General features: G+C 51.2%; 1 protein-coding gene across 1 annotated transcript in view; it reads left to right on the top strand.

Moving 5' to 3' along the window:
• The window catches only part of LOC146813655 (cullin-9-like), a 570887-nt gene that overhangs the window by 123848 nt on the left and 424154 nt on the right, over window positions 1-22885 (top strand). Inside the window, exons 6-8 of the mRNA XM_085610143.1 lie at window positions 797-987; window positions 5315-5374; window positions 6172-6216. Of these exons, the coding sequence (XP_085466269.1) occupies window positions 797-987; window positions 5315-5374; window positions 6172-6216 (296 nt within the window). The remainder of the gene's footprint in view (window positions 1-796; window positions 988-5314; window positions 5375-6171; window positions 6217-22885) is intronic.

Here is a 22885-nt window from a genome sequence, read left to right as displayed (position 1 = left end):
GCCTCATGTTTGCATGATAGTATTTTTGAAGAATCAGCAGAGTGTGCTCATGCCACATTGTAGCCTTATGTTTGCATGATAGTATTTTTGAAGAATCAGCAGAGTGTGCTCCTGCCACATTGTGGCCTTATGTTTGCATGATAGTATTTTTGAAGAATCAGCAGAGTGTGTTCCTGCCACATTGTGGCCTCATGTTTGCATGATAGTATTTTTGAAGAATCAGCAGAGTGTGCTCCTGCCACATTGTGGCCTTATGTTTGCATGATAGTATTTTTGAAGAATCAGCAGAGTGTGCTCCTGCCACATTGTGGCCTTATGTTTGCATGATAGTATTTTTGAAGAATCAGCAGAGTGTGTTCCTGCCACATTACGGCCTTATGTTTGCATGATAGTATTTTTGTGCCGTGTGATTCTTTAATACCTTGGCGAGGTCTTTAGTGAAGTAATTTGTTGGTGGGTCTGTTTACTATTGTGCCGAAGAGTTGTGTACCATGGGTCGCTGACTCCTTTCATCCTTCAGTAGTTGATGAAGTACCATTAAGTTTGAATAGCCCCTTAGAGGAGTATGGGAGGACAGTACACTTGATACTGGAGTGTATATTATTTTTCAGACCTATTCTGCTTTATTCTAGCAAGTCATTCACTTCAGTCTCTGACACCAAACTTTCTGCTCACCTTAAGCTTAGCAAAATGTTTTTGTCTTACACTCTGGTACCCTGGTAGGTTTGGCATAGAAACGTTCTGCTCTTAAATGCCTATTTTAACCCAATCTTTCTTCTGCTTTTTGAATATTCAGTGTCTCAGACATTTTACTATAAGCCACTAGGGGGTCTGTACACCTTGCCGTACCTGACCGACAGCCAGAACGAGGCCTCTGGAAAACTCAGCCAGTCTGAATGGTGGGAGCTTCTCTTCTTCATCAAGAAACTTGAATCTCAGGAACAGCTGGAAGTGAACCAACTTATTCAGCAGAGCCAGAAGGCACAGGTGAGTGAGGGGAAATGGCATAGATGAAGGGAATAAAGTGTAGATGTAGCAGCCGGTGGTTGAGGGGACATAGCATGGAGGAGGAGAGTGAAGGGTAGATGCAGCAACCGGTGAGTGAGGGGAAATGGCATGGATGAGTGTGAAGGGTAGATGCAGCAAGAGGAGAGGGAAGTGAAATGGCATAGATGAGTGTTAAGGGTAGATGCAGCAGCGGGCGAGTGAGGGTAAATGGCATGGAGGAGAGTGAAGGGTAAATGCAGTAAGAGGTGAGTGAGGTGAAATGGCATGGAGGAGGGGAGTGAAGGGTAGATGCAGCTGCCGGCGAGTGAGGGGAAATGGCATGGATTAGGGTAGTGAAGGGTAGATGCAGTAAGAGGTGAGTGAGGGGAAATGACATGGATGAGGGGAGTGAAAGGTAGATGCAGCAGCCAATGAGTGAGTGGAATTCGCATGGATGAGGGGGGAGTGATGGGTAGATGCAGCAGCCGGTGAGTGAGTGGAAATCGCGTGGATGAGGGGGGAGTGAAGGGTAGATGCAGCCGTTGGTGAGTGAGGGGAAATGGCATGGGTGAGGAGAGTGATGGGTTGGTGCAGCAACTGGTGAGTGAGGAGAAATGGCATGGATGAAGGGAGTGAAGGGTAGATGCAGCAGCCAATGAGTGAGTGGAATTCGCATGGATGAGGGGGGAGTGATGGGTAGATGCAGCAGCCGGTGAGTGAGTGGAAATCGCGTGGATGAGGGGGGAGTGAAGGGTAGATGCAGCCGTTGGTGAGTGAGGGGAAATGGCATGGGTGAGGAGAGTGATGGGTTGGTGCAGCAACTGGTGAGTGAGGAGAAATGGCATGGATGAGTGGAGCGAAGGGTAGATGCAGCAGCCAGTGCGTGAGAGTAAATCGCATGGCACCACTCGCCAACATCGTCCGAGCGCACCATCTCAACATCATCTCGTACGCCGACGACACCCAGCTGATCCTCTCCCTCACCAAGGACCCAGCCACCGCCAAATCCAGCCTCCACGAGGGAATGAGGGCCATCGCAGACTGGATGAAGACTAGCCGGCTGAAACTGAATTCGGACAAGACAGAGGTCCTCATCCTCGGCTCCACCCCCTCCTCATGGGACGACTCCTCGTGGCAGGCCGCACTGGGAGCCACCCCGACACCAACCAACCACGCTCGCAACCTGGTGTTCATCCTGGACTCAACGGGGAGAGGAGTTGGCCTAAGGGGAGAGGAGTTGGCCTAACGGCTAGGGCGTTCGACCTCGGACCTGGGTTCGAGTCTCGGTAATGATGCTAAACATCCTGTGATTCTGGGCAAATCACTTAATCTCCCTGTGCCTAACAAAAAATAAATGTTTGTACTCATGTAACGTAACTGGTGCTATGTAAAGCGCTCTGATACCTGATTGGATTCGTGTCAAGTTCGCGCTATATAAAACTCTGCCAAAAAAACAAAAAAAACCGCTCTCTTTGACCCAGCAAGTTAGCTCCGTCTCCTCCTCCTGCTTCAACACCCTCCGCATGCTCCGCAAGATCTACAGATGGATTCCTGCTGAAACCAGAAGGACGGTCACCCAAGCAATCGTCAGCAGCAGGCTGGATTACGGCAACGCACTCTATGCAGGAACCACAGCCACACTCCAGAAAAGACTCCCAACGCATACAAAACGCCTCCGCACGCCTCATCTTCGGACTCCCACGACACAGCCACATCACCACACACCTGAGAGACCTGCACTGGCTCCCGGTCAACAAGAGGATCACCTTCAAGCTCCTCACCCACACTCACAAAGCACTCCACAACGCCAGACCAGCATACCTTAACGACCGACTCTCCTTCTACACCCCGATCCACCAGCTCCGCTCCTCCGACCTCGCCCTCGCCACCGTCCCACGCATCTGCCGAACGACCACCGGCAGCAGATCATTCTCCCACCTCGCCGCCAAGACATGGAACACCCTCCCCGCCCACCTACGACTGACCCAGGACCTGCTGAACTTCAGAAAACTTCTCAAGACCTGGCTGTTTGACCAGTAGCTGCTTCTCCCCTCCCTCCCCCCCCCAGCGCCTTGAGACCCTCACAGGTGAGCGGCGCGCTTTACAAATGTTTGATTGATTGATTGATTGAAGGGTAGTAGCAGCAAGTGGGGGTGAGGGGAAATCGCATGGATAAGTGGGGTGAAGCGTAGAATCAGCAAGTGGTGAGTGCTGGGAAATCGCATGGATGAGGGGGAGTGAAGGATAGATTCAGCAACCGGTGAGTGAGGGGAAATGGCATTAATGAGAAGAGCGGAAGGTAGATCCAACAGCCGATAAGCGAGGGGAAATGGCATGGTTGAGAGAGTGAAGGGTAGATCCAGCAGCCGGTGAGTGAGGGGAAATGGCATGCTTGAGGAGAGTGAAGGGTAGATGAAGCAGCCGGCGAGTGAGGGGAAATTGTATGGGTGAGGAGAGTGGGTGGGTTGGTGCAGCAACTGGCGAGGGAGGAGAAATGGCATGGATGAGAGGTGCGAAGGGTAGATGCAGCAGCCGGTGCGTGAGAGTAAATCGCATGGCACCACTCGCCAACATCGTCCGAGCGCACCATCTCAACATCATCTCGTACGCAGACGACACCCAGCTGATCCTCTCCCTCACCAAGGACCCAGCCACCGCCAAATCCAACCTCCACGAGGGAATGAGGGCCATCGCAGACTGGATGAAGACTAGCCGGCTGAAACTGAATTCAGACAAGACAGAGGTCCTCATCCTCGGCTCCACCCCCTCCAGAGGGGAGTGAGGTGTAAGAACATGGATAAGGGGTGTGAGGGTAACATTGCGCAGGAGGGGAATGAGTTTTAAGAACGTGGAGGAGGGGAGTGAGGTGTAAGAACGTGGAGAAGGGGAGTGAGGTTTCAGAAAGTGGAGGAGGGGAGTGAGGTGGAAGAACGTTTGAGGAGGGGTGAGTGAGAGAGGAGGGGAATGAGGTGTAAGAACGTGGAGGAGGGGAGTGAGGTGTGAGAACGTGGAGGAGGGGAGTGAGAGAGGAGGGGAGTGAGGTGTAAGAACACGGAGGAGGGGGAGTGAGGTGTAAGAACGCAGAGGAGGGGAGTGAGGTGTAAGAATGTGGAGGAGGGGAGTGGGATGTAAGAACATGGAGGAGGGGAGTGAGGTGTAAGAACGTGGAGGAGGGGAGTGAGAGGAGGGGAGTGAGGTGTAAGAACGCAGAGGAGGGGAGTGAGGTGTAAGAACGCAGAGGAGGGGAGTGAGGTGTAAGAACGTGGAGGAGGGGAGTGGGGTGTAAGAACGTGGAGGAGGGGAGTGGGGTGTAAGAACGTGGAGGAGGGGAGTGAGGTGTAAGAACGTGGAGGAGGGGAGTGAGGTGTAAGAACGCAGAGGAGAGGAGGGGAGTGAGGTGTAAGAATGTGGAGGAGGGGAGTGGGGTGTAAGAACGTGGAGGAGGGGAGTGGGATGTAAGAACGTGGAGGAGGGGAGTGAGGTGTAAGAACGCGGAGGAGGGGAGTGAGGTGTAAGAACGCAGAGGAGGGGAGTGAGGTGTAAGAACGTGGAGGAGGGGAGTGGGGTGTAAGAACGTGGAGGAGGGGAGTGGGGTATAAGAACGTGGAGGAGGGGAGTGAGGTGTAAGAACGTGGAGGAGGGTAGTGAGGTGTAAGAACGCGGAGGAGGGGAGTGGGGTGTAAGAACGTGGAGGAGGGGAGTGGGATGTAAGAACGTGGAGGAGGGGAGTGAGGTGTAAGAACGCAGAGGAGGGGAGTGAGGTGTAAGAACGCAGAGGCGAGGAGGGGAGTGAGGTGTAAGAACGTGGAGGAGGGGAGTGAGGTGCAGGAATGTGGATGGAGGGGAATGAGAGAGGAGGGGAGTGAGGTGTAAGAATGCAGAGGAGGGGCAAGAACGTGGAGAAGGGCAGTGAGTGTAACTTCACGGTGGAAGGGAGTGAGGTGTGGTGAATGGGAGAAAGGGTAACATGGAGTATGGGAGTGCGGTATAACTAAAGCGAAAGGTGATCTAGGGATAAGAGCATGGAGAAGGGAAGTCGGTGTGGCAGCAGCAGTCGGTGAGTAAGATGAAGCATCACGGAGGAGGGGAGCGTAGGGTAACTGCATGTAGGGGTTCGGTTGTAGACTCCACTAGAGCCAGTGTTAAAGCTGAGTTTTAAGACTATTTATTTATTGTCTGATAGTGTTCAGTTGATTTGTGATACATAGCAAGATAAAGCAATCGGCAAATGCTGTCCTTTGTCAGGTGCTGTCTTGCTCCTTGGGTAAGGGTGGTAAGTTTCAGTCTGGGCCCTAAGGTGGTTATCTTTTCTTTTTCTTTCCTTTAGGTCTCGCTCACCAGCCTGGGTCGTCATCGCCTCCCCCTTGGAGAAAAAGAGAATGCTCAGGTGAGTAATTAGTGTTTGGGATCACATGAGTTCTCTACCTGTTGTTTATCTTAAGGCGCTATTACCAGTAAAGTATAATTAACCCTCTAAAGGGTAGGAACTCTCCCTTCCATTTCCCTTGGTTCTACCCACCCGTCAGGAAAAGTGTAATTTTTCAATTTTACGGTAAGGGGGAAAAACAGGAATGAAATGTTTTGAGCCTTTCTAGTGGGTAATTCACTTGGTGAGCCTTAAGAAGCCAGTACTTTCTGAGGGACAGCTTTTATTTTCTCAGGCAATCTATACAGTTTTGGTGTCAACTCGGTATCCTCCTTCCACCTCCTCCCTTCACAGGTGCACTTTATCGAGACATAAATGTGGGGTCCCCACCTCCTTCCTTTGTAATGCTAAGTTACTCTGGGCACTGGTTTAAGTAATGCGACCAGTTACACATGATGGCTCACCAGACAAAGCCACTTCCCTTCAGGAACGTTGTAGGAGTCTGACACCTGCCTTTCTGGTTGAAAGATGGGTGGTGCTTGGGCTGCTTGCATTGCCTCCCAGAGTCTTCAAATCCTGCTCCACAGGTGTCTCCTCATCATTGGGTCAATCCTGGAAGTCCACTGTCCTCCGTCTGCTGATTACTTGAGTGCCCCCTCCTCTAGCCATCCTCCCCTCTGCAGTCTCAGTGGCGACCCAGCCACTTGCCTCTTGAGTCGCGTCCCGTGGATAAATAAACAATAGACTTTCCTGTGCCTCTGTCCCTTCCTGTTTTCATTGTCCCTCCTTTGTTTTAATGATCTTCCTTTCTTTTTCAGGGCTCGGAGCAACATGGCGAGTCCAAGGAAGAGAAGCTCCCTCAGGTGAGTCCTCTGATTCTTTACATGCTGCGTCCCTTAGCTGCTTCTGTTTGGGTAGAGATGTTGGTACAGCTCTGCCAAGTACCACGCATCAAGCGTTAGACTAACGCATTTCAGTGTGGTGGCCTGCACTGAAATGCGAAGTCATGCATATAGCGCCCCCTCTGAGGTGCCTGTCAAGTGGCCCGGAGGGAGCTGGCTGCTAATTAATAGCACCATTGCGCTGCTCGGCTGACTAGGGGGCTGGCTAAGCTCATCATGCTTGCTACTATGTAACAAAACACTGTGGAGTCGGTCCCTCCCATGGCTCCCCGTGGCATGCGTGTGGGGCAGTTGAATTCAGATATTAGTGGCTGCTGTCTGCAATGAGTTAGCTGCGTGAAATATTCCTGCCACCTACGCTGACTGTCACTGGAGCAGGGCTCACCGCGGGCTGCAGCCGAACACAGACTCAGTGGCTCACTAAGTCGTCCGGAGTGGTTCGTTCGCAGCAGAGCTGCTCCGAGGGAATGTATGACAGAATTCTGCATGCGTTTTTTCACTCGTGCCTTAGGAACTCAGTCATTTGAACAAATGCATCTTTAGCACTCATTTTTTCTGCACGTAAGTCGTTTTAACGACTTGCCTTAGGAGGGCGCTGGATGTTGGAATAGTTTATTTTACTATTCCAACTCCAGTCTGTGCAACAGTAGGGAAGGTTTTGGACTTTTATTCCAACACCACTCCATTGCGCCCCCCTAAAGCAAGTCATCATAACGCCTTGCATGCAGAACGAATGCGTGCTAAAGACGCTTTCGTTCTCTTGCCAGCACTGTGAAGGCTTCGTCCTAAAGGATGTTTCCCGCTCAGAGCACTAGGACCCCTGACTGTACTGAGCCGAGCGAGCCTCATCAGGCCTGGCAGCCGGCCACCTCGTAGAGAGAGAGTCGAGCCAGGCTGTGTTAATTGCAGCTGCTTTCGCTGGCCACCAGCCCTCGCTTCAAAAGTAAGTTTGCCTATCCCTGGAGTGAGGCATAAAAATCATTCAGTTGCCAGCAGGGTATAATGCTGCTTAAGTAAAGTTCCAAATGTGCTTGCACTTTCACACACAGCACACCCGCAGCCACATACTTGATTGCACATAGCCAGTGACACGCACAGGCAACACGCACGGGTATGCAGGCAGCAGTTTTAGATGTGTAGAATCATTGTGACATGTTCTTAAACATTTGTGGCTTAAAAATGCTCACTGTCTGACACTTAATGCAACCATACATCTTCACATTATCGCCCACATCATCCAAATCATTGTACATTTAATTCCTAATTCCTAGGCAGCGTGCACTGGCCATAATTCTGCGCACTCACCCTACGGCCTATGTTGCAGCTACAGTATTCACACCTGGTGTGGGAAGACAACTCATGATGGCAGGCCCATTAATCCACATTTGTAAAGCGCGAACAATCACCCGTAAGGGTCTCTAGGCGCTGGGGGCCGTCCGAAAGATTAAGCAAGCTATTGCTCAGAGTCACATGGTGCTGGGCTAATCTGCCACCGGCGCCGGGGATCGAACCGTGATCCCCAGGTTCCGGAGTCAGTCACCCTGGGTGAGGCACCTAGGCACAAGTTAGTACTAGTACTGCACCTACTAACAGACCGCATAGTCGACCTCTCTGGTGCACAACGTGCAGCTGCAAAATGTATTCGGAGCCTGTCTGTTCATTCTGTTCTTGATCTGATCATCACGTGAACAAAAACGGTGGTCAGAGGGAGCGGTGACTTTTCTAGAAAGTCGAACATAACCACAATTTACGTTCATAATCGTTCAAAGTGTACAGTCTGAGTGTCTGCACAGCCAGCACCAGCCACATGTCTGCAGACAGAGTGCAGGTAAAGCGGACAGGTAAAAATGAGCCTTGTGAGCTCTGACACCGCAGAGTGTACGGTGGAGAGGGGTGAGTGCTGAGGCCACTTTTACAAGAGTGCACATGGAGGAGAGATGATGTGAACCACATGGAACTCAGAAGGAACATGCAAGCACATGTGGGCCACTGGAATTGTATGTGAAGCGCTCAGTGTGCGACATTGAGGAAAGCCTGAATTTCTTATGCTGTGACGCCCCGGAGGGTGGCATATCTTTTACGGACAGATTGGGGTGAGTGGAGTCCTACTGCTAATGTTGAGCACCAGGAGTCCTATAAGAGGAAAGTGACATTACCTGAGGAACAGAGGTGGGTCCCTCTGGGGGCCCCAAGCTGATTGATTGCATGAACCCTGACCACAGTAACGGCAAATTCTTTCGGCCCAGCCCCCCAGGAATTACCCCTGCTGATGATAAATTATAGGACAAGACGTCTCCTCCCTAACCTCATAGACACGTGCTTCCCTGGTGTGTGTATAGAGGTGAAGGGGTGAGGGGGCTGTGTCCTGTCACGGTGAGAGCAGGCGCTGAGTGCCGTTAACAGGCACAAAGCTCTCAAGTCACAGTGCCACTCCATGAGCTCTCACCAGGACTTCAGTCTACAGCAGATGCAACGAGTACTGTACTGTACAGCCTGCAGAGTCTGAGCAGCTGTCTGTGACTCCACATACAGCTCAGCTGCAGGGCAGTATGAAGCAGCAGGCTTTGTGTTCCCAGCACTCTGAGACTTGGTAAGACAAAGATAATGCTCGGGATTAATGTTCCTGCTGGAGAGAAGTGATGCAGGTTCAAAGCTGATAAAGCTTTCTTTCTCCATGTTGCGTAGGAAAGCCCTGTGGTTGCTCTCTTCTGGATGGTTGTCTGTGGCACCCAGATTACAGACCACCATCGTCCACTGAGCCCGTTGATAGCCCTCCTGGGCTATATCAAGGACACACCCAGCAGGGTGTGGCGCCTTACTGCTATGCTATTACCTAAGGCCATACAGAGGGTTGCAATACACTGGGGCCGCTGCCCAGCTCCATACCTGGAGACCTGGTTCCCTGATGTGCACCAGTATACCTCGGTAACGCTGAACCAATATAGAGCACTTCTACTGACACTTCTACTGACTGGTGGGTTTTCTGCATGGTTGCCTATGATCGCTCCAATACATGGCTGATGGATATTACTTGCTCTGCAGACTCTTCTTTCTGTCTTTTGAACTCTCCGCTCCTTTTACTCTTGCTCCTTTATGTCATGGTTTCCCTCCCTGTTTGATATGTTGCTTGCAACACGGTGCAAACCTCAACAAATAAATCTTAAAATAAAGTGTTACTTTATATTGCTCCACAAGTCTGCAGATAATACACAAAAGTGTGTCTGTGTTTTAGCCCCATTTGACAAAGGATATGTTGCATTAACTTTGATTCAAACGGGGGTACCCTGAGGCATTCTTAGGGAACCCTACCCGGTAAACATTTTCAGTGATCATTGTGGCTGTCTATTTTGTATTTATATCTCTCAAGGGAATAGTTTTGGGATATCTGGTAGTATAGTCAGCCATCACCAAGATATACTTATCCTCTCCGGTGGTGCGAATAAGAGGTCCTATGAGGTCTCTGCCTACCCATTCAAAGGGGTTCCCAATGATGAGCATTTTTTCAAGAGGCAACTTTGAAGGCTTGTAAGGTTTTTTCTTCTCTTATCTTATGTGTATTTGTAAAACGCACTATCATCCGTGAGGGTATCCTGGCACTTAGTAGGTATGTGTGCCAAGCCCTGCCTATGCTGGTTGGTTAAATAAAAAGCCACGTCTTCAGCTTCTTGCAAAATTCAAGAAGAGAGGAGTAGGCTCTGATGTGGAGTGGGAGGTTGTTACATGATACAGGAGTGATGTAAGAGAACACTTGTCCTGCTCTGGATCTGATTTAGCGCCTTGACGCCTTTGGGCATTTGTTTTACATTTTATAAGTTGGTCATTCATTCATTCATGTGCGGGATGTGTTTGGGTAGGAGTCCTGCAGAGGTGTCTGGGTGGTTGGTGGAAGGAGTTGAGACTTTCCGGTGGGTGAGACCTTAGTTGTGTAGGGCCTTGACTGTGTGTTTGAGGAGTTTGAATTGATTTTGTTTATCAGGAGCCCGTGGAGCTCCATTTGGTGTGGTGGGATGCGAGTTCTGTGTGGAAGGTTGAGTTCTAGATGGCTTGTTGTCTTCTAGTAAGTTGCTTGGTTATCTCTTCATCGAGGGTGTTGCTATGTTCCCATAGTTCAGCTTGCTGGTGACTAGGGCTTGGGTGACCATTTTTCTAGTGTTGCATAAAACACATCTGAAGTTTTTACTCTGCATCTTCAGGGTGTTGAAACAGGATGCAGTGAAAGAGTTGACTTGTGTGGTCACGTCTGTTTGCTGATGATGGTTATTCCGAATTTCCTGCCGTGGGTTCTGGGTATGGGTCTGAGTTTGGCCAGCTACCAGTTGGAGTCCCAGGGTGAGGTGTCATTGCCGAAGATCACTACTTCCGTCTTGTCGCTGTTGAGCTCGAGACCGTTGACTTTCATGCTGTTAGTGAATTCGGTCATGCAGGCTGTGAACGTCTTACTTGTGTTGGGGGCCTCGTCCATGAGGGAGAGTATGAGTTGCATGTAGTCTGGGTACATGAAGATGTTGATGTGATGTGCACATATGACGTTGGCCAGAGGGATCATGTATGTTTTGAAGAGGGTGGGGCTGAGCGATGAACCTTGATTGTCCGCAGACGAGTATGCAGGCATCGGAGGAATAAGGTGCCAGGTTGACAGCTTGTGCTCTATCTGTTAAGAAGGAGCAGATACAATTGAATGCAGGTCCTTTGATGCCAATCTTGTGCAGGTGCCTGGTGACGATGGGGTGTGACATTGTGTCAAATGCTGCAGAGATGTCCAGCAGAATGAGGGCTGCCAGGTCTCCTCTGTCAAAGACCATGCGGATGTCAACTCTGGTGGTGATGAGTGTTGTTTCTGTACTGGGATTGGGCCTGTGTGTCGTCGATGAGCTGGTGGATGCTGAGGCGGTCAGTGAAGCGCTGGTTGATTAGTTTCTGTAAGACCGTTGCCGGGGATGGTAGAAGGGAGAGGAGTCTTTAGTTCGAATGCGTGACTGGATCAGCGGATGGTTTCTTGAGCAGTTGCATGATGGTAGCATGTGTCCAGGTGTCCTGGAATGTGACTGTGTGAGGAAATGGGGTGTATTATATAGTATGGTTGTGCGACGTCACCTTGTGATACACTTATCAGCCTCTTTAGGATCAATAGGTTTTGTTTGTTAAACCCTCTAGCTTGACCCTGGGTAACTGTGGCTCTGAGCAGCAGTGTTACACAAAGGAACAAGTGTAAAGTAAGCACCAAAATAGTTGAATAGGAAATACACGAGAAACTCCAAAAATCTGACTCCAATTTATAAAAATAGACTATATTTTTAGCATTTTTGACACCACAATGAAAAAGAACCACCAGTGAGTTTTGGCGATTTAGATTTTACAGGGTATAGTAAGTATTAACTTTTTCACACAAGCAACATGGTGGTCAAGTTTGACACTTGAAATCCTTTTCAAGAAAACTTGGGCAAGTATCAATGAGGTTAGTTAGATTTATTTTAGGTTATCAGCACCTGTAGGGAGCCAGTCGGGATGGGGGGTCAACAAGGTCCACAGAAACAGAAAAGGTAGAAGCAGTCTTCAGTCAATTCCAGGCACTTTTATCCCTTTGCTTTGGGTCTCTTTGGAGTAGTCCGGATGCATGGGGTACAGGATGTTGTAGATGTGATGCAGACGATGGGGGTCTTCCTGCCACTACTCCTAGGTCCAAAAGCTTGGTGAGGTCCTGGCCACAGGGTCGACGTTCCACGAAGTTTTCTCGGTCCTGGCAGAAACCACTGGATGCCGTGCAAGATGGACTAAAGATGTTGTCACTAGCTGACACTACAGAACTAGATGGGTCTCTCCAGGGCCAGTGCCCCCCATTTGCCCCTGAGTACCTGTTGGGGGGAGACCTGAACTCCACTGCCACCCCAGGTGCTCTGTAAGACAGCCAGCAAGCTGTGGGGCCTGGGAGTGCAGGCAACTGAACAAGATTTCCCCACGTGCAGGAGAGAATTAGTGCAGGGAGCCAGTAAATTCATCTCTCTTAGAGGCCAGGAAACTTGTTAAAAATTCTCCTCGGGGCTAGAACTCTCTACTAGGAGCAAAAGGAGAAAATTTGGTCCAGAGTTATGCCTTTTAAAGAATTGAACTTTAACCCAGCTAAGGCCAGGGCCCTTGGCAGATTTATTTCTTTATTTCTAGTGGAGTGTGCGTGATGGGGGGGGGGGGGGGGGGGGAGCACTCTCCTGAATTCAGTGTGCCACCCCAGAACACAAAAGGCCAGCAAACACAAGAGCAGGGCATGAGGGGCGCTTCCATCCCTTGTTCGTGTCTTGGGGGAATGGGGTCACCCATTTTGAAAACTTCCTACTAGCACTCCACGAGGAATGCTCTCTTGTGCTCCCGCCCACTGAGGACAGCGTGGGTGGGAGCAGCACAAATTAACTGCTGGCTCCTGCCGAGTGTATGGAGCCTGCGGGTTATAAGGGTTTCGAGCTCCTGTTGCAGGCTCCCAACGAGCCCTCCAGCCTCTGGGTGTCCCTGGTGGGACACTGGCACCCGAAAAAGAAAGAAATAGAGGCGGTGCGAAGTTGCCTCAAAATGGAGGAACGAATGAAGCTGCTTAAAATGTATTAGGTCCAAAGACTGTCCCATAATACCCCACGTGGGCTCATTTAAATATTCTTTGTGCTTCTGTGGTGTCCTAAAATGGACAAGTGTGTGTGTGGGGGGGGGAACAAACGTTGAATACATGTGTTGTGGGGGACTGTATTAGGTGCAATAGCCCCCCATGTGTGCAATATGAAAGATTGCCCTGGGTCTGCTGGGGCTTAACAGGAGTGACCCCAGGAGAGGTTGTCATTCATCTTAAAGCGCTCTTTGAGCTGCGCTTTTGCTATTAAGCTCTCAGGTGCAGGTCCCCTATGGTTGGTCCTACGGCTGCAATTTTTTGAACTGATGAGCGTTAACAAAAACTATGACACGTCATTTTGATTTGCAATGGTTTATCTAAAAACGTTTATTGATAGTATGGTAGCATTGTGATTATAGAGTTCAACACCCCTGTGATTTTATGTGCTTTTATGGTTTTCTAAGACAGAAGTCGAATAAAGTTGTGTTGATTGATTGATTGAGTCCAACACCCCATAGTGGGTGAAATGTGCTATGAGAGTGTGTTAGACCTGTCAGCCCTTTGGGTGGTCCCTCCTCATCATTATTTATTTTGTCCCACTTTTGCCTCAAACCCTGTTATAATTTTTCCTTTTTGGGAACCACCAGACTTTTTAGTGTTGATGCAGGGTCAGGGAGCCATTTTCCCTACCCCTGGAACTTCTGTCTGAGGGCCTGAGACACAAAATGGTTGCCACCCATTGTCACCTGTGACATCATCAGAACCCACTGGAGGTTTCCAGAACATTCTAGAACCCTGTGACAGAGGGAGGCAGTTTAGAATGTTGGGAGGCCATCTCAGAGTAGCAGTTGGCATCTGACTAGAGAGGAGAGAGGACCAGTTCAGAAGGAGGTCGGAGTAAGGCAGCAGGGGTGGAAACCAGTGCTTGGAGTGGGGTCCGGAAACCCACCCTTGATGCTAGTCCCTACTGACCAAGCCCAGCCTAGAGCCCTGTGTGGGACCAAGACCAGAAAAACCATCTTAAGGACCTAAATATTGTGAAGAGGCCTTAAAGAAGAAGACCAGCAAGCTCCTGACCTGTTTAGCGGTGTCGTCCTGGAGTCCTGACGTCGAGAAGCCTGGAGACCTGAGGCCTGAGGTGGAGAAGCGACGCTGACAGAAAGCAGACGTCGTACCCGGAGCCGTCAGAGGTCGAGAGAGGGCGCCGACGGAGGTCGTGGAGAGGCACCGGAGGTCGAGTAAGGAGTCACCTGAGGTCGAGGTGAAGCGCGCCGGAGGTCGGGAGTGGAGATCGCACTCCGGAGTCGCCGGAGATCGAGGTGAAGCGCGCCGGAGGTCGGGAGTGGAGATCGCACTCCGGAGACGCCGGAATCTGAGGTGAAGCGCGCCGGAGGTCGGGAGTGGAGGTCGCACTCCGGAGACACCCGGAAGCGGGGAGACCGTGACCCTGCGACGCCGGAAGGCGACATCGAGCCGGAGCAGCCCAGCGACATCGAGCCGAAGCCGCCCAGCGACACCGAGCCGAGGCCGCCCAGCGACATCGATCCGGAACCGCCAGCGACACCGATCCGAGGCCGCCCAGCGACACCGAACCGGAGCCGCCCAGCGACATCGAGCCGGAGCCGCCTCACGACATCGACACGGCGCCGAGCGGAGCCGATCATCGTGAAAAGGGCAGTAAGTGGTAGAAAGGGCATCTGAGGCCCTGTGGAGCCCTAAAATACCATTCTAGGGGCTAGAGGGGTGTTAGAACCAGCCTGGCAGTGCCAGGGGTGAACTGAGACTGGTGCAGTGACCTCTGTGAGGGGTTGTGTATTTTGGGAGAGCCAGATCCTTAGGTTACCCTTATTCTACCTCAGTTCAGGCCCGGCCTTGACCAATCTAGGTGGGACACCCCCCATGTCATCCAAATGACCACAAGCTGTACTTGGGCATAGTAAAACCAAACTACCTCAGGAAAGTGATGTGAACTGTAATTGTCATTAATTGTGTTATTTAAGTTATTGAAGGTGCTTTATTTATTGACTGTATTTATTGTCTGACCGTATTTATTAGCCATTTGTATTTAATGCACCCCTATTTATTCCTTGCTTATTTATGACCTGATCCTATTTATTGAAACCCCACTGTGGTATTATTTATTTGACCTGCTATTTTCAAGAAAAGTCTTATGGTATTGTATGTATGTTTTGAAACCTGCAACTAAGAGAAAATAAGATAAAGACAAACTACTTTCTTTCATAATTTTTACGGTGTAGTGTCGTTTTTGGAACGGATGAACGCATGGTTATTGTGAGGGTGTGACGTACGCTTAACACGGTGCCTGACCCCCAACCGCTCGAGCCAAGCTACCATTGTGCTGGGAACCTGGTGACTGCTAACCCGGTTGCCTGGTTTCCAACTTAAAATTGGTGTTCAGTGGTGGGATAGAGCTGTGCTTGCGTCTACTCGACAATAACTGTGGGTAGTCCATAGGCCTACACCGGGAGTTTTCTCCAAGCGGACTTCCTAATTTTGAGTTTTGTTTTTTCTAAATTTACTTCTGGTGGTGGGAGGTATTACAAAAGGTACCCCCCTGCATAGCTTCTGTAAGCAACTGTCTTCTATCCTGAGTGGGCAAAATGGAGTTTGTATTGGAAGATGTAGAAACTTACACTGTGGCCCAACTCAGAGAGTTTTGTGAGCGAGAGGGGGTGTTTTGTCCCCAAGGTGCAAAGAAGGGTGAGCTCCAGACCAGCTTAAGGGCTTGGGGGGAGGCACGACGAGAAAGTAAGGTTGAGAAGGAGGACAGGGATGGAGAGCCTGACAGCGAGGAGGCTGGTTTGTACCAACCTGAGGTGGGGAACCTAGTAGCAGGGCCCAGAACACTTTCAAGGAAGGGCAGCAGTGTCTCTAGCAACGGCTTATTAGAAGCAGAATTCACTGACCGGAGGGAGAAAAGACAGCTCACATGGGATTTGGCGAAGCTGGAGAAAGAAAAGGAGGAACGGAGGATGGCTCACGAGTTGAGGCTCAGGGAGATAGATCTCCAGATCCTACGGGTCGGGGCACACCCTGTTCCTAATGGTGGCAGCGAAGAAAGAGAAATCACCAGGGAACCCAAACCCTATTTGCCGAAAGACATAGTAGCTAGCTATAGTGCGGGTGATGATATCGCCAAGTGGCTAGCGGCCTATGAGATCTCATTAAGAGTCCATGGGGTTCCAGAGAAATATTGGGGAGGGGGATTGTATAAATACATGCCTCCAGCTGGCAGGGATACATTATTGGCCCTAGAGCAGGATGAGCAGACCCACTACCCCACCATGAAAGTGGCGCTCGTGAGGAAGTTTGGACTAACACCCGAGAAGTACAGACAGAAGTTCCGGGGTAGCCACAAACTGGGCACACAGAATTGGGTGGATTTCCTGGACTATGCAAAGAAGGCATTAGAGGGTTGGATACAGGGCAGTGAGGTGAGGGACTACGAGGGGTTGTTTGATTTGATGTTGAAGGAACACCTGCTCGAAAAATGTTTCCCTGAACTGCGTCAACACCTGGTGGATAGCAAGCTGACCAATCCCCGGAAGCTTGCTGAGGAGGCGGACATTTGGGCTAGTACCCGGGTGTCCACAAGGGGGACTGGAGGGGACTCTCAAAAGACCGGACAGGGCGCCCCCCAGAAGAAAGAGGGAGGGGAAAAGAAAACGGAGTTCTCTAAAGGCCCCCAAAATAGTTCCCAAGGGAAGGGAACGGGATTCACCCCTAGGGCTAACCCACCCAGAAACCCTAATCCTGGCCAGAGTCAGCAGCCAAGGGTTGTCCATTGCTACGAGTGCGGTGGTGTCGGACACTATAAGGGAGATGTGAAGTGCCCGAAAAGACCACCCCCTCCCATTGGAGGAAAGACCCCCGGAGTAGCTAGTGTAGTGCTCGGGGAGGAGATGCCTTTAGATAAGGGAAGGGAGTGGGCGGGTGTCACTTTAGTGTCCCTGGGAGAACGGGAGATGGTTCCTAAGATCCAGGTGCCCGCAAATACCACAAAGTATGGGCAATGGGTCACCATCAATGGCCAAAGAGGGGAGGCTCTGAGAGACACAGGAGCCAGTATGACTATGGTACGTAGCCAACTGGTGTCTCCAGAGCAGGTGATTCCCCATGTGCTCCACCCTGCCGCGATGGCTGACGGCAGAATGGGCCACTATCCGGTGGCTGAGGTTCCATTTGAATGGGAAGGGGTTGCAGGGTTACTTCGAGTTGCCGTAAGCCCTGCCGTGCCAGTCGATTGTCTGCTGGGGAATAACATGGAGCATAATGCTTGGAAGGAGGTGGAATACCGGACTCATGCTGAGATGCTGGGTACACCTGACTGGGCCTGTGTCAGCACAAGGTCTGCGACTACCCGGAGAGGGAGTTCGTTTAGGCGGGAGCCTGGAACAAAGGCACCGCCGGCTGCCAATCAAGGGAAGAACCGAGGACAGGAGGATCCTGCCTCGGCATCCGCGCCCCGTGTGACGGATAGGCCACCGGAGGTGGTGGACCAGGAGTCCGCGGAGGGGGATGTTACCAAACTGGAGAACCTACCCATCCCGGCCGAGTGGCACGTGGAGGGAGGGCCGACCAGGGAGGAATTCTGCAAGGGCCAGAAGGAGTGTCCTACCCTTGAGGGGCTGAGGCGACAGGCCGAAGCCCAGGCAGCAGGTAACGTTGAGGGGAACTACCACATTTACTGGGAGGATGGCCTCCTCTACAGTGAACCCAAGGCACCCATGCACGGATCGTCACGGGCCTTGGTTGTCCCTCAACGCTACCGAGCCTTCCTTCTGGAATTGGCTCATGAAATCCCCTTGGCAGGACACCTGGGGCAAGACAAGACCTTTGCCCGTCTTGTCCCACACTTTTATTGGCCTCAGATGAAAGTGTCGTCCGACACCTACTGCCGGACGTGTGTGTCTTGTCAAGCCAGTGGGAAAACAGGGGTGAAGCTGAAAGCTCCCCTGGAACCACTTCCTGTCGTTAGCACCCCCTTTGAAAGGGTGGGCATCGACATTGTGGGTCCATTAGATCCGCCTACTACAGCTGGTCACAGGTTTATCCTGGTTCTGGTGGATCATGCCACGCGGTACCCAGAGGCCATACCTCTGAGGACCATTACTGCACCTGTTGTGGCTAGGGCCCTGATGGGAATCTTTACCCGAGTGGGTTTTCCCAAGGAAGTTGTGTCCGACAGGGGGACCAACTTCATGTCAGCATACATGCGGGCGATGTGGAAGGAGTGTGGAGTGACCTACCGGTTCACCACTCCTTACCACCCCCAGACCAATGGTCTGGTGGAAAGGTTCAATAAGACCTTGAAAGGCATGATCAGAAGTCTGCCTGAAAGCCTGCGGAGGAAATGGGACGTCCTCCCACCCTGTCTATTGTTTTCTTACAGGGAAGTGCCACAGAAGGGAGTGGGCTTCAGCCCCTTCGAGCTTTTGTATGGGCACCCTGTGCGTGGACCTCTCAGCCTGGTGAGAGACGGATGGGAAAGAACTCCCAGAAAGCTTCCCCAGGACGTGGTGAGCTACATGCTGGCCTTCCGGAGCCAAATGGCTAAGTTGTGGAAGCAAGCTTCTGACAACTTGGAAGCCAGCCAAGCAGTAATGAAGGCGTGGTATGACCACAATGCTCACCCGGTGGAATTGGAGCCTGGCCAGAAGGTGTGGGTGATCGAACCAGGAGAGCTTAGCGCCCTCCAGGATCGCTGGTCAGGACCCTTTGAGGTGTTGGAGAAGAAGGGTAAGGCTACCTACTTGGTGGATCTGAAGACCCCTCGCCAGCCCCTACGAGTGCTGCACGCCAACCGCCTCAAACCCCACCATGAGAGGCCCGAAGTCATATTGTTAATGGTGACTGACGGAGCAGAGGACGTGGAAAGCAAGCCTCTCCCCGACTTATTTGCGTCTCAAGCGAAGGATGGGTTGGTGGAGGGAGTGATTCTCTCCCCGTCCCTAACTCCTGAACAGCAGGAGGACTGCCGCCAGGTCCTGGGGCAGTACTCTTCGTTGTTCTCCCTTGTTCCGGGTAGGACTCACCTGTGCGTCCATGACGTGGACACAGGAGACAGCCCACCTGTGAAGTCAAAGATCTACCGGATGACAGACAAGGTGAAGGCCAGCATTCACAGTGAAGTCACTAAGATGCTGGAGCTAGGAGTGATTGAACCTTCCAGCAGCCCCTGGTCCAGTCCGGTGGTATTAGTACCAAAAGCTGCACCACCGGGTGCCCAACCGGAACTGAGGTTCTGTGTGGACTACCGGGGACTGAATTCAGTAACCAAGATTGATGCTCATCCGATCCCGAGGGCGGATGAACTGATTGACCGTCTGGGAGCTGCCCAATATTTGAGTACCTTTGACCTTACATCCGGGTACTGGCAGATCTCTCTGACTGATGGAGCTAAGGAAAGGTCAGCCTTCTCCACGCCCAAGGGCTACTACCAGTTCTGCGTGATGCCCTTTGGGCTCAAGAACGCCCCTGCCACGTTTCAGCGTCTGGTGAACCAGATCCTCGCCGGAATGGAGAGTTTCTCTGCTGCTTATCTGGACGACATTGCCGTCTTCAGTAACAGCTGGGAGGATCACTTGCGTCACCTGCAAACTGTTCTCCAGGCCCTGAAACAAGCTGGGTTAACGATCAAGGCCAGTAAATGCCAGATCGGGCAGGGGTCGGTAGTGTACCTTGGACACTTGGTGGGTAGGGGAGCGGTGCAGCCCCTCCAGGCGAAAATCGAGGCTATCATGGCCTGGGAACCCCCCAAGACTCAGACTGAGGTCCGAGCTTTTCTGGGCCTCACTGGATATTACCGCTGCTTCGTGAAGGGGTATGGGACTATTGTGGCCCCCCTCACGGAGCTTACGTCCAAGAAACAACCCCGACGGGTAGTCTGGACGGAGGCTGACAGGTCTAACAGAGTGTCATCAAAGGTATTTTCATCTACCTATTGTATATATTTTTGAAATAAATTCATAGTATTTAGTACTGTGTGGAATAAGCACTGCAATCATTTATCGAGTGTTGTTACATGCCATTGAATGGAGATTGCTAGCCCGCACCACCTCTCCTGAGATTACTAGTCTGCATCACATCTCCTGAGATTATTAGTCTGATTCACCTCTCCTGAGATTACTAGTCCGCACCACCTCTCCTGCGATTACAAGTCCGCATCCCACCTCTCCTGAGATTACTAGTCCACACCCCACCTCTACTGAGATTACTAGTCCACACCCCACCTCTACTGAGATTGCTAGCCCACACCACCTCTCCTGAGATTGCTATCCCACACCACCTCTCCTGAGATTGCTATCCCACACCACCTCTCCTGAGATTACTAGCCCACACCACCTCTCCTGAGATTACTAGCCCACACCACCTCCCCTGAGATTACTAGCCCACACCACCTCCCCTGAGATTAACTAGCCCGCACCACCTCCCCTGAGATTACTAGCCCGCACCACTTCCCCTGAGATCACTAGTCCGCACCCCCTCTCCTGAGATTACTAGTCCGCACCCCCACTCCTGAAATTACTAGTCAATGCCCCATCTCCTGAGATTACTAGCCCACACCACCTCCCCCGAGGTTACTAACCCACAAGGCCTCCCTGAGGTTACTAGCCCACACCGCCTCCCCTGAGGTTACTAGCCCACATTTCCTCTCCTGAGATTACTAGCCCACACCGCCTCTCCTGAGATTACTAGCCCACACCACCTCTCCTGAGATTACTAACCCACACCATCTCTCCTGAGATTACTAGTCCACACCCCCTCTGCTGAGATTACTAACCCACACCCCCTCTGCTGAGATTACTAGCCTGCACCCCCTCTGCTGAGATTACTAGTCTGTACCACCTTTCCTGAGATTACTTGGCCGCACCACCTCTCCTGGTATTACTAGTCCGCACCACCTCTCCTGAGATTACTAGCCCACACCACCTAAATCCACACCACCTCCCCTGAGATTACTAGCCCACACCACCTCCCCAGAGATTGACTAGCCCGCACCACCTCCCCTGAGATTAACTAGCCCGCACCACCTCCCCTGAGATTACTAGCCTGCACCACTTCCCCTGAGATTACTAGTCCGCACCCCCTCTCCTGAGATTACTAGTCCACACCCCCACTCCTGAAATTACTAGTCCATGCCCCATCGCCTGAGATTACTAGCCCACACCACCTCCCCTGAGGTTACTAGCCCACACCGCCTCCCCTGAGATTACTAGCCCACATCTCCTCTCCTGAGATTACTAGCCCACACCTCCTCTCCTGAGATTACTAGCCCACACCACCTCTCCTGAGATTACTAACCCACACCACCTCTCCTGAGATTATTAGTCCACACCCCCTCTGCTGAGATTACTAACCCACACCCCCTCTGCTGAGATTACTAGCCTGCACCCCCTCTGCTGAGATTACTAGTCTGTACCACCTTTCCTGAGATTACTGGGCCGCACCACCTTTCCTGAGATTACTAGCGCGCACCACCTCTCCTGGTATTACTAGTCCGCACCACCTCTCCTGAGATTACTAGTCCGCACCACCTCTCCTGAGATTACTAGTCCGCACCACCTCTCCTGAGATTACTAGTCCGCACCACCGCCCCTGAGTAGGCCTTGGACTGCTCTGCTTCACTATCCTGAGAGAGGCATGTTCTACCATGGGGTAATTGGTTCCTAGTAAGGAGACTATTGTGGACCTATTACTTGTGCAGCTCTCACATGCTGCACAACTCATAAACCAATTTCGTACAGGCCTAAAGCTCTCCAGGAGTAACCTTCTGTTAGGCTATTGCATGTTGTGCGTTCTTCCCGCATGCACCAATCCATCCCTGCCTGCCATTTTGATATTGTGGGTATGTCCCTAACCAAAAAATTGAGTGGTGCACTACTCTGAAGCAAAAATCGTTTTTTAGTAAGTCATATCGTCTTGTTTGTATTGCCTTAGTAAATCCTTTATTTTCATAAGCATCCAACACTTAGTTACCAGCCAACGTGTTTCGTTCATATACAATGAACTTCTTCAGGGCATTGAGTGATGTACGTTCTTGGAGGAGAAGGTCCTAAGTTCCCCCTGGCGGTTCTTTTGAGCCAAATGCGAGCTCGGTCCAGAATGTGGAGTCGTGGCAAAGAAAAGTTTCATGTGCACAAATTAATATGACCGTATGAGCCTCCTTGATAAGGGCCAGTAAGCACTGATTCTAAAAAGCTGGAAGCAGCCGTCGGCTCCGTTAGAAAGTGAGTGAGTGAGGCACACTTTCGGCACACTTTCAAACGGAGCCGACGGCTGCTTCCAGCTTTTCAGAATCAGCGCCTACTGGCCCTTATCAAGGAGGCTCACACGAAATTTGTGCACATGCAACTTTTCTTTGCCACGACTCCACATTCTGGACCAAGCTCGCATTTGGCTCAAAAGAACCGCCAGGGGGAACTTAGGACCTTCTCCTCCAAGAACGTACATCACTCAATGCCCTGAAGAAGTTCATTGTATATGAACGAAACGCATTGGCTGTTAACTTTAACTGTTGGATGCTTATGAAAATAAAGGATTTACTAAGACAATACAAACAAAACTATATGACTTATTGAAAAACGAATTTTGCTTCAGAGTAGTGTACCACTCCATTTTTTGGTTTGTTCTTCCTCTGCCTTGCAGCTTGCACCCAACGACGGCAGGTGCTGGAGTTGCTTGTGCACACTCGTCTGGCCACAGGGGTGACACAATCACGAAGGGAACACAGCAGAGGAGTGCGGTTACCATGTCTGCCGTTGTCCGTAACTGCTCTTATTGTGGGTATGTCTCTACTCCCCCATTTGCGAGCAATCTCTTTTTGTGCTGCAATAAGAACTATGTTACAGAAATGTAATACATGTATGGGAAGCGTTCTGGTACTCCCCCATATCCCCAAGGTGCCCAGTTTTCACATCGGCTCCACTGGGGACTCCACCGCCTCGTAGAGACATTTCCCCTCTCGTGCTCAGTATGACTGGATGAGTGGACAATCCCAAATGCTGTGCACCAAGATCC

This window comes from Triturus cristatus, chromosome 6 (assembly GCF_964204655.1).
Source record: "Triturus cristatus chromosome 6, aTriCri1.1, whole genome shotgun sequence".
Lineage (NCBI taxonomy): Eukaryota > Metazoa > Chordata > Amphibia > Caudata > Salamandridae > Triturus > Triturus cristatus.
Note: the sequence above shows the minus strand (reverse complement) of the source record. Positions and strands in the feature narration are given on the sequence as shown.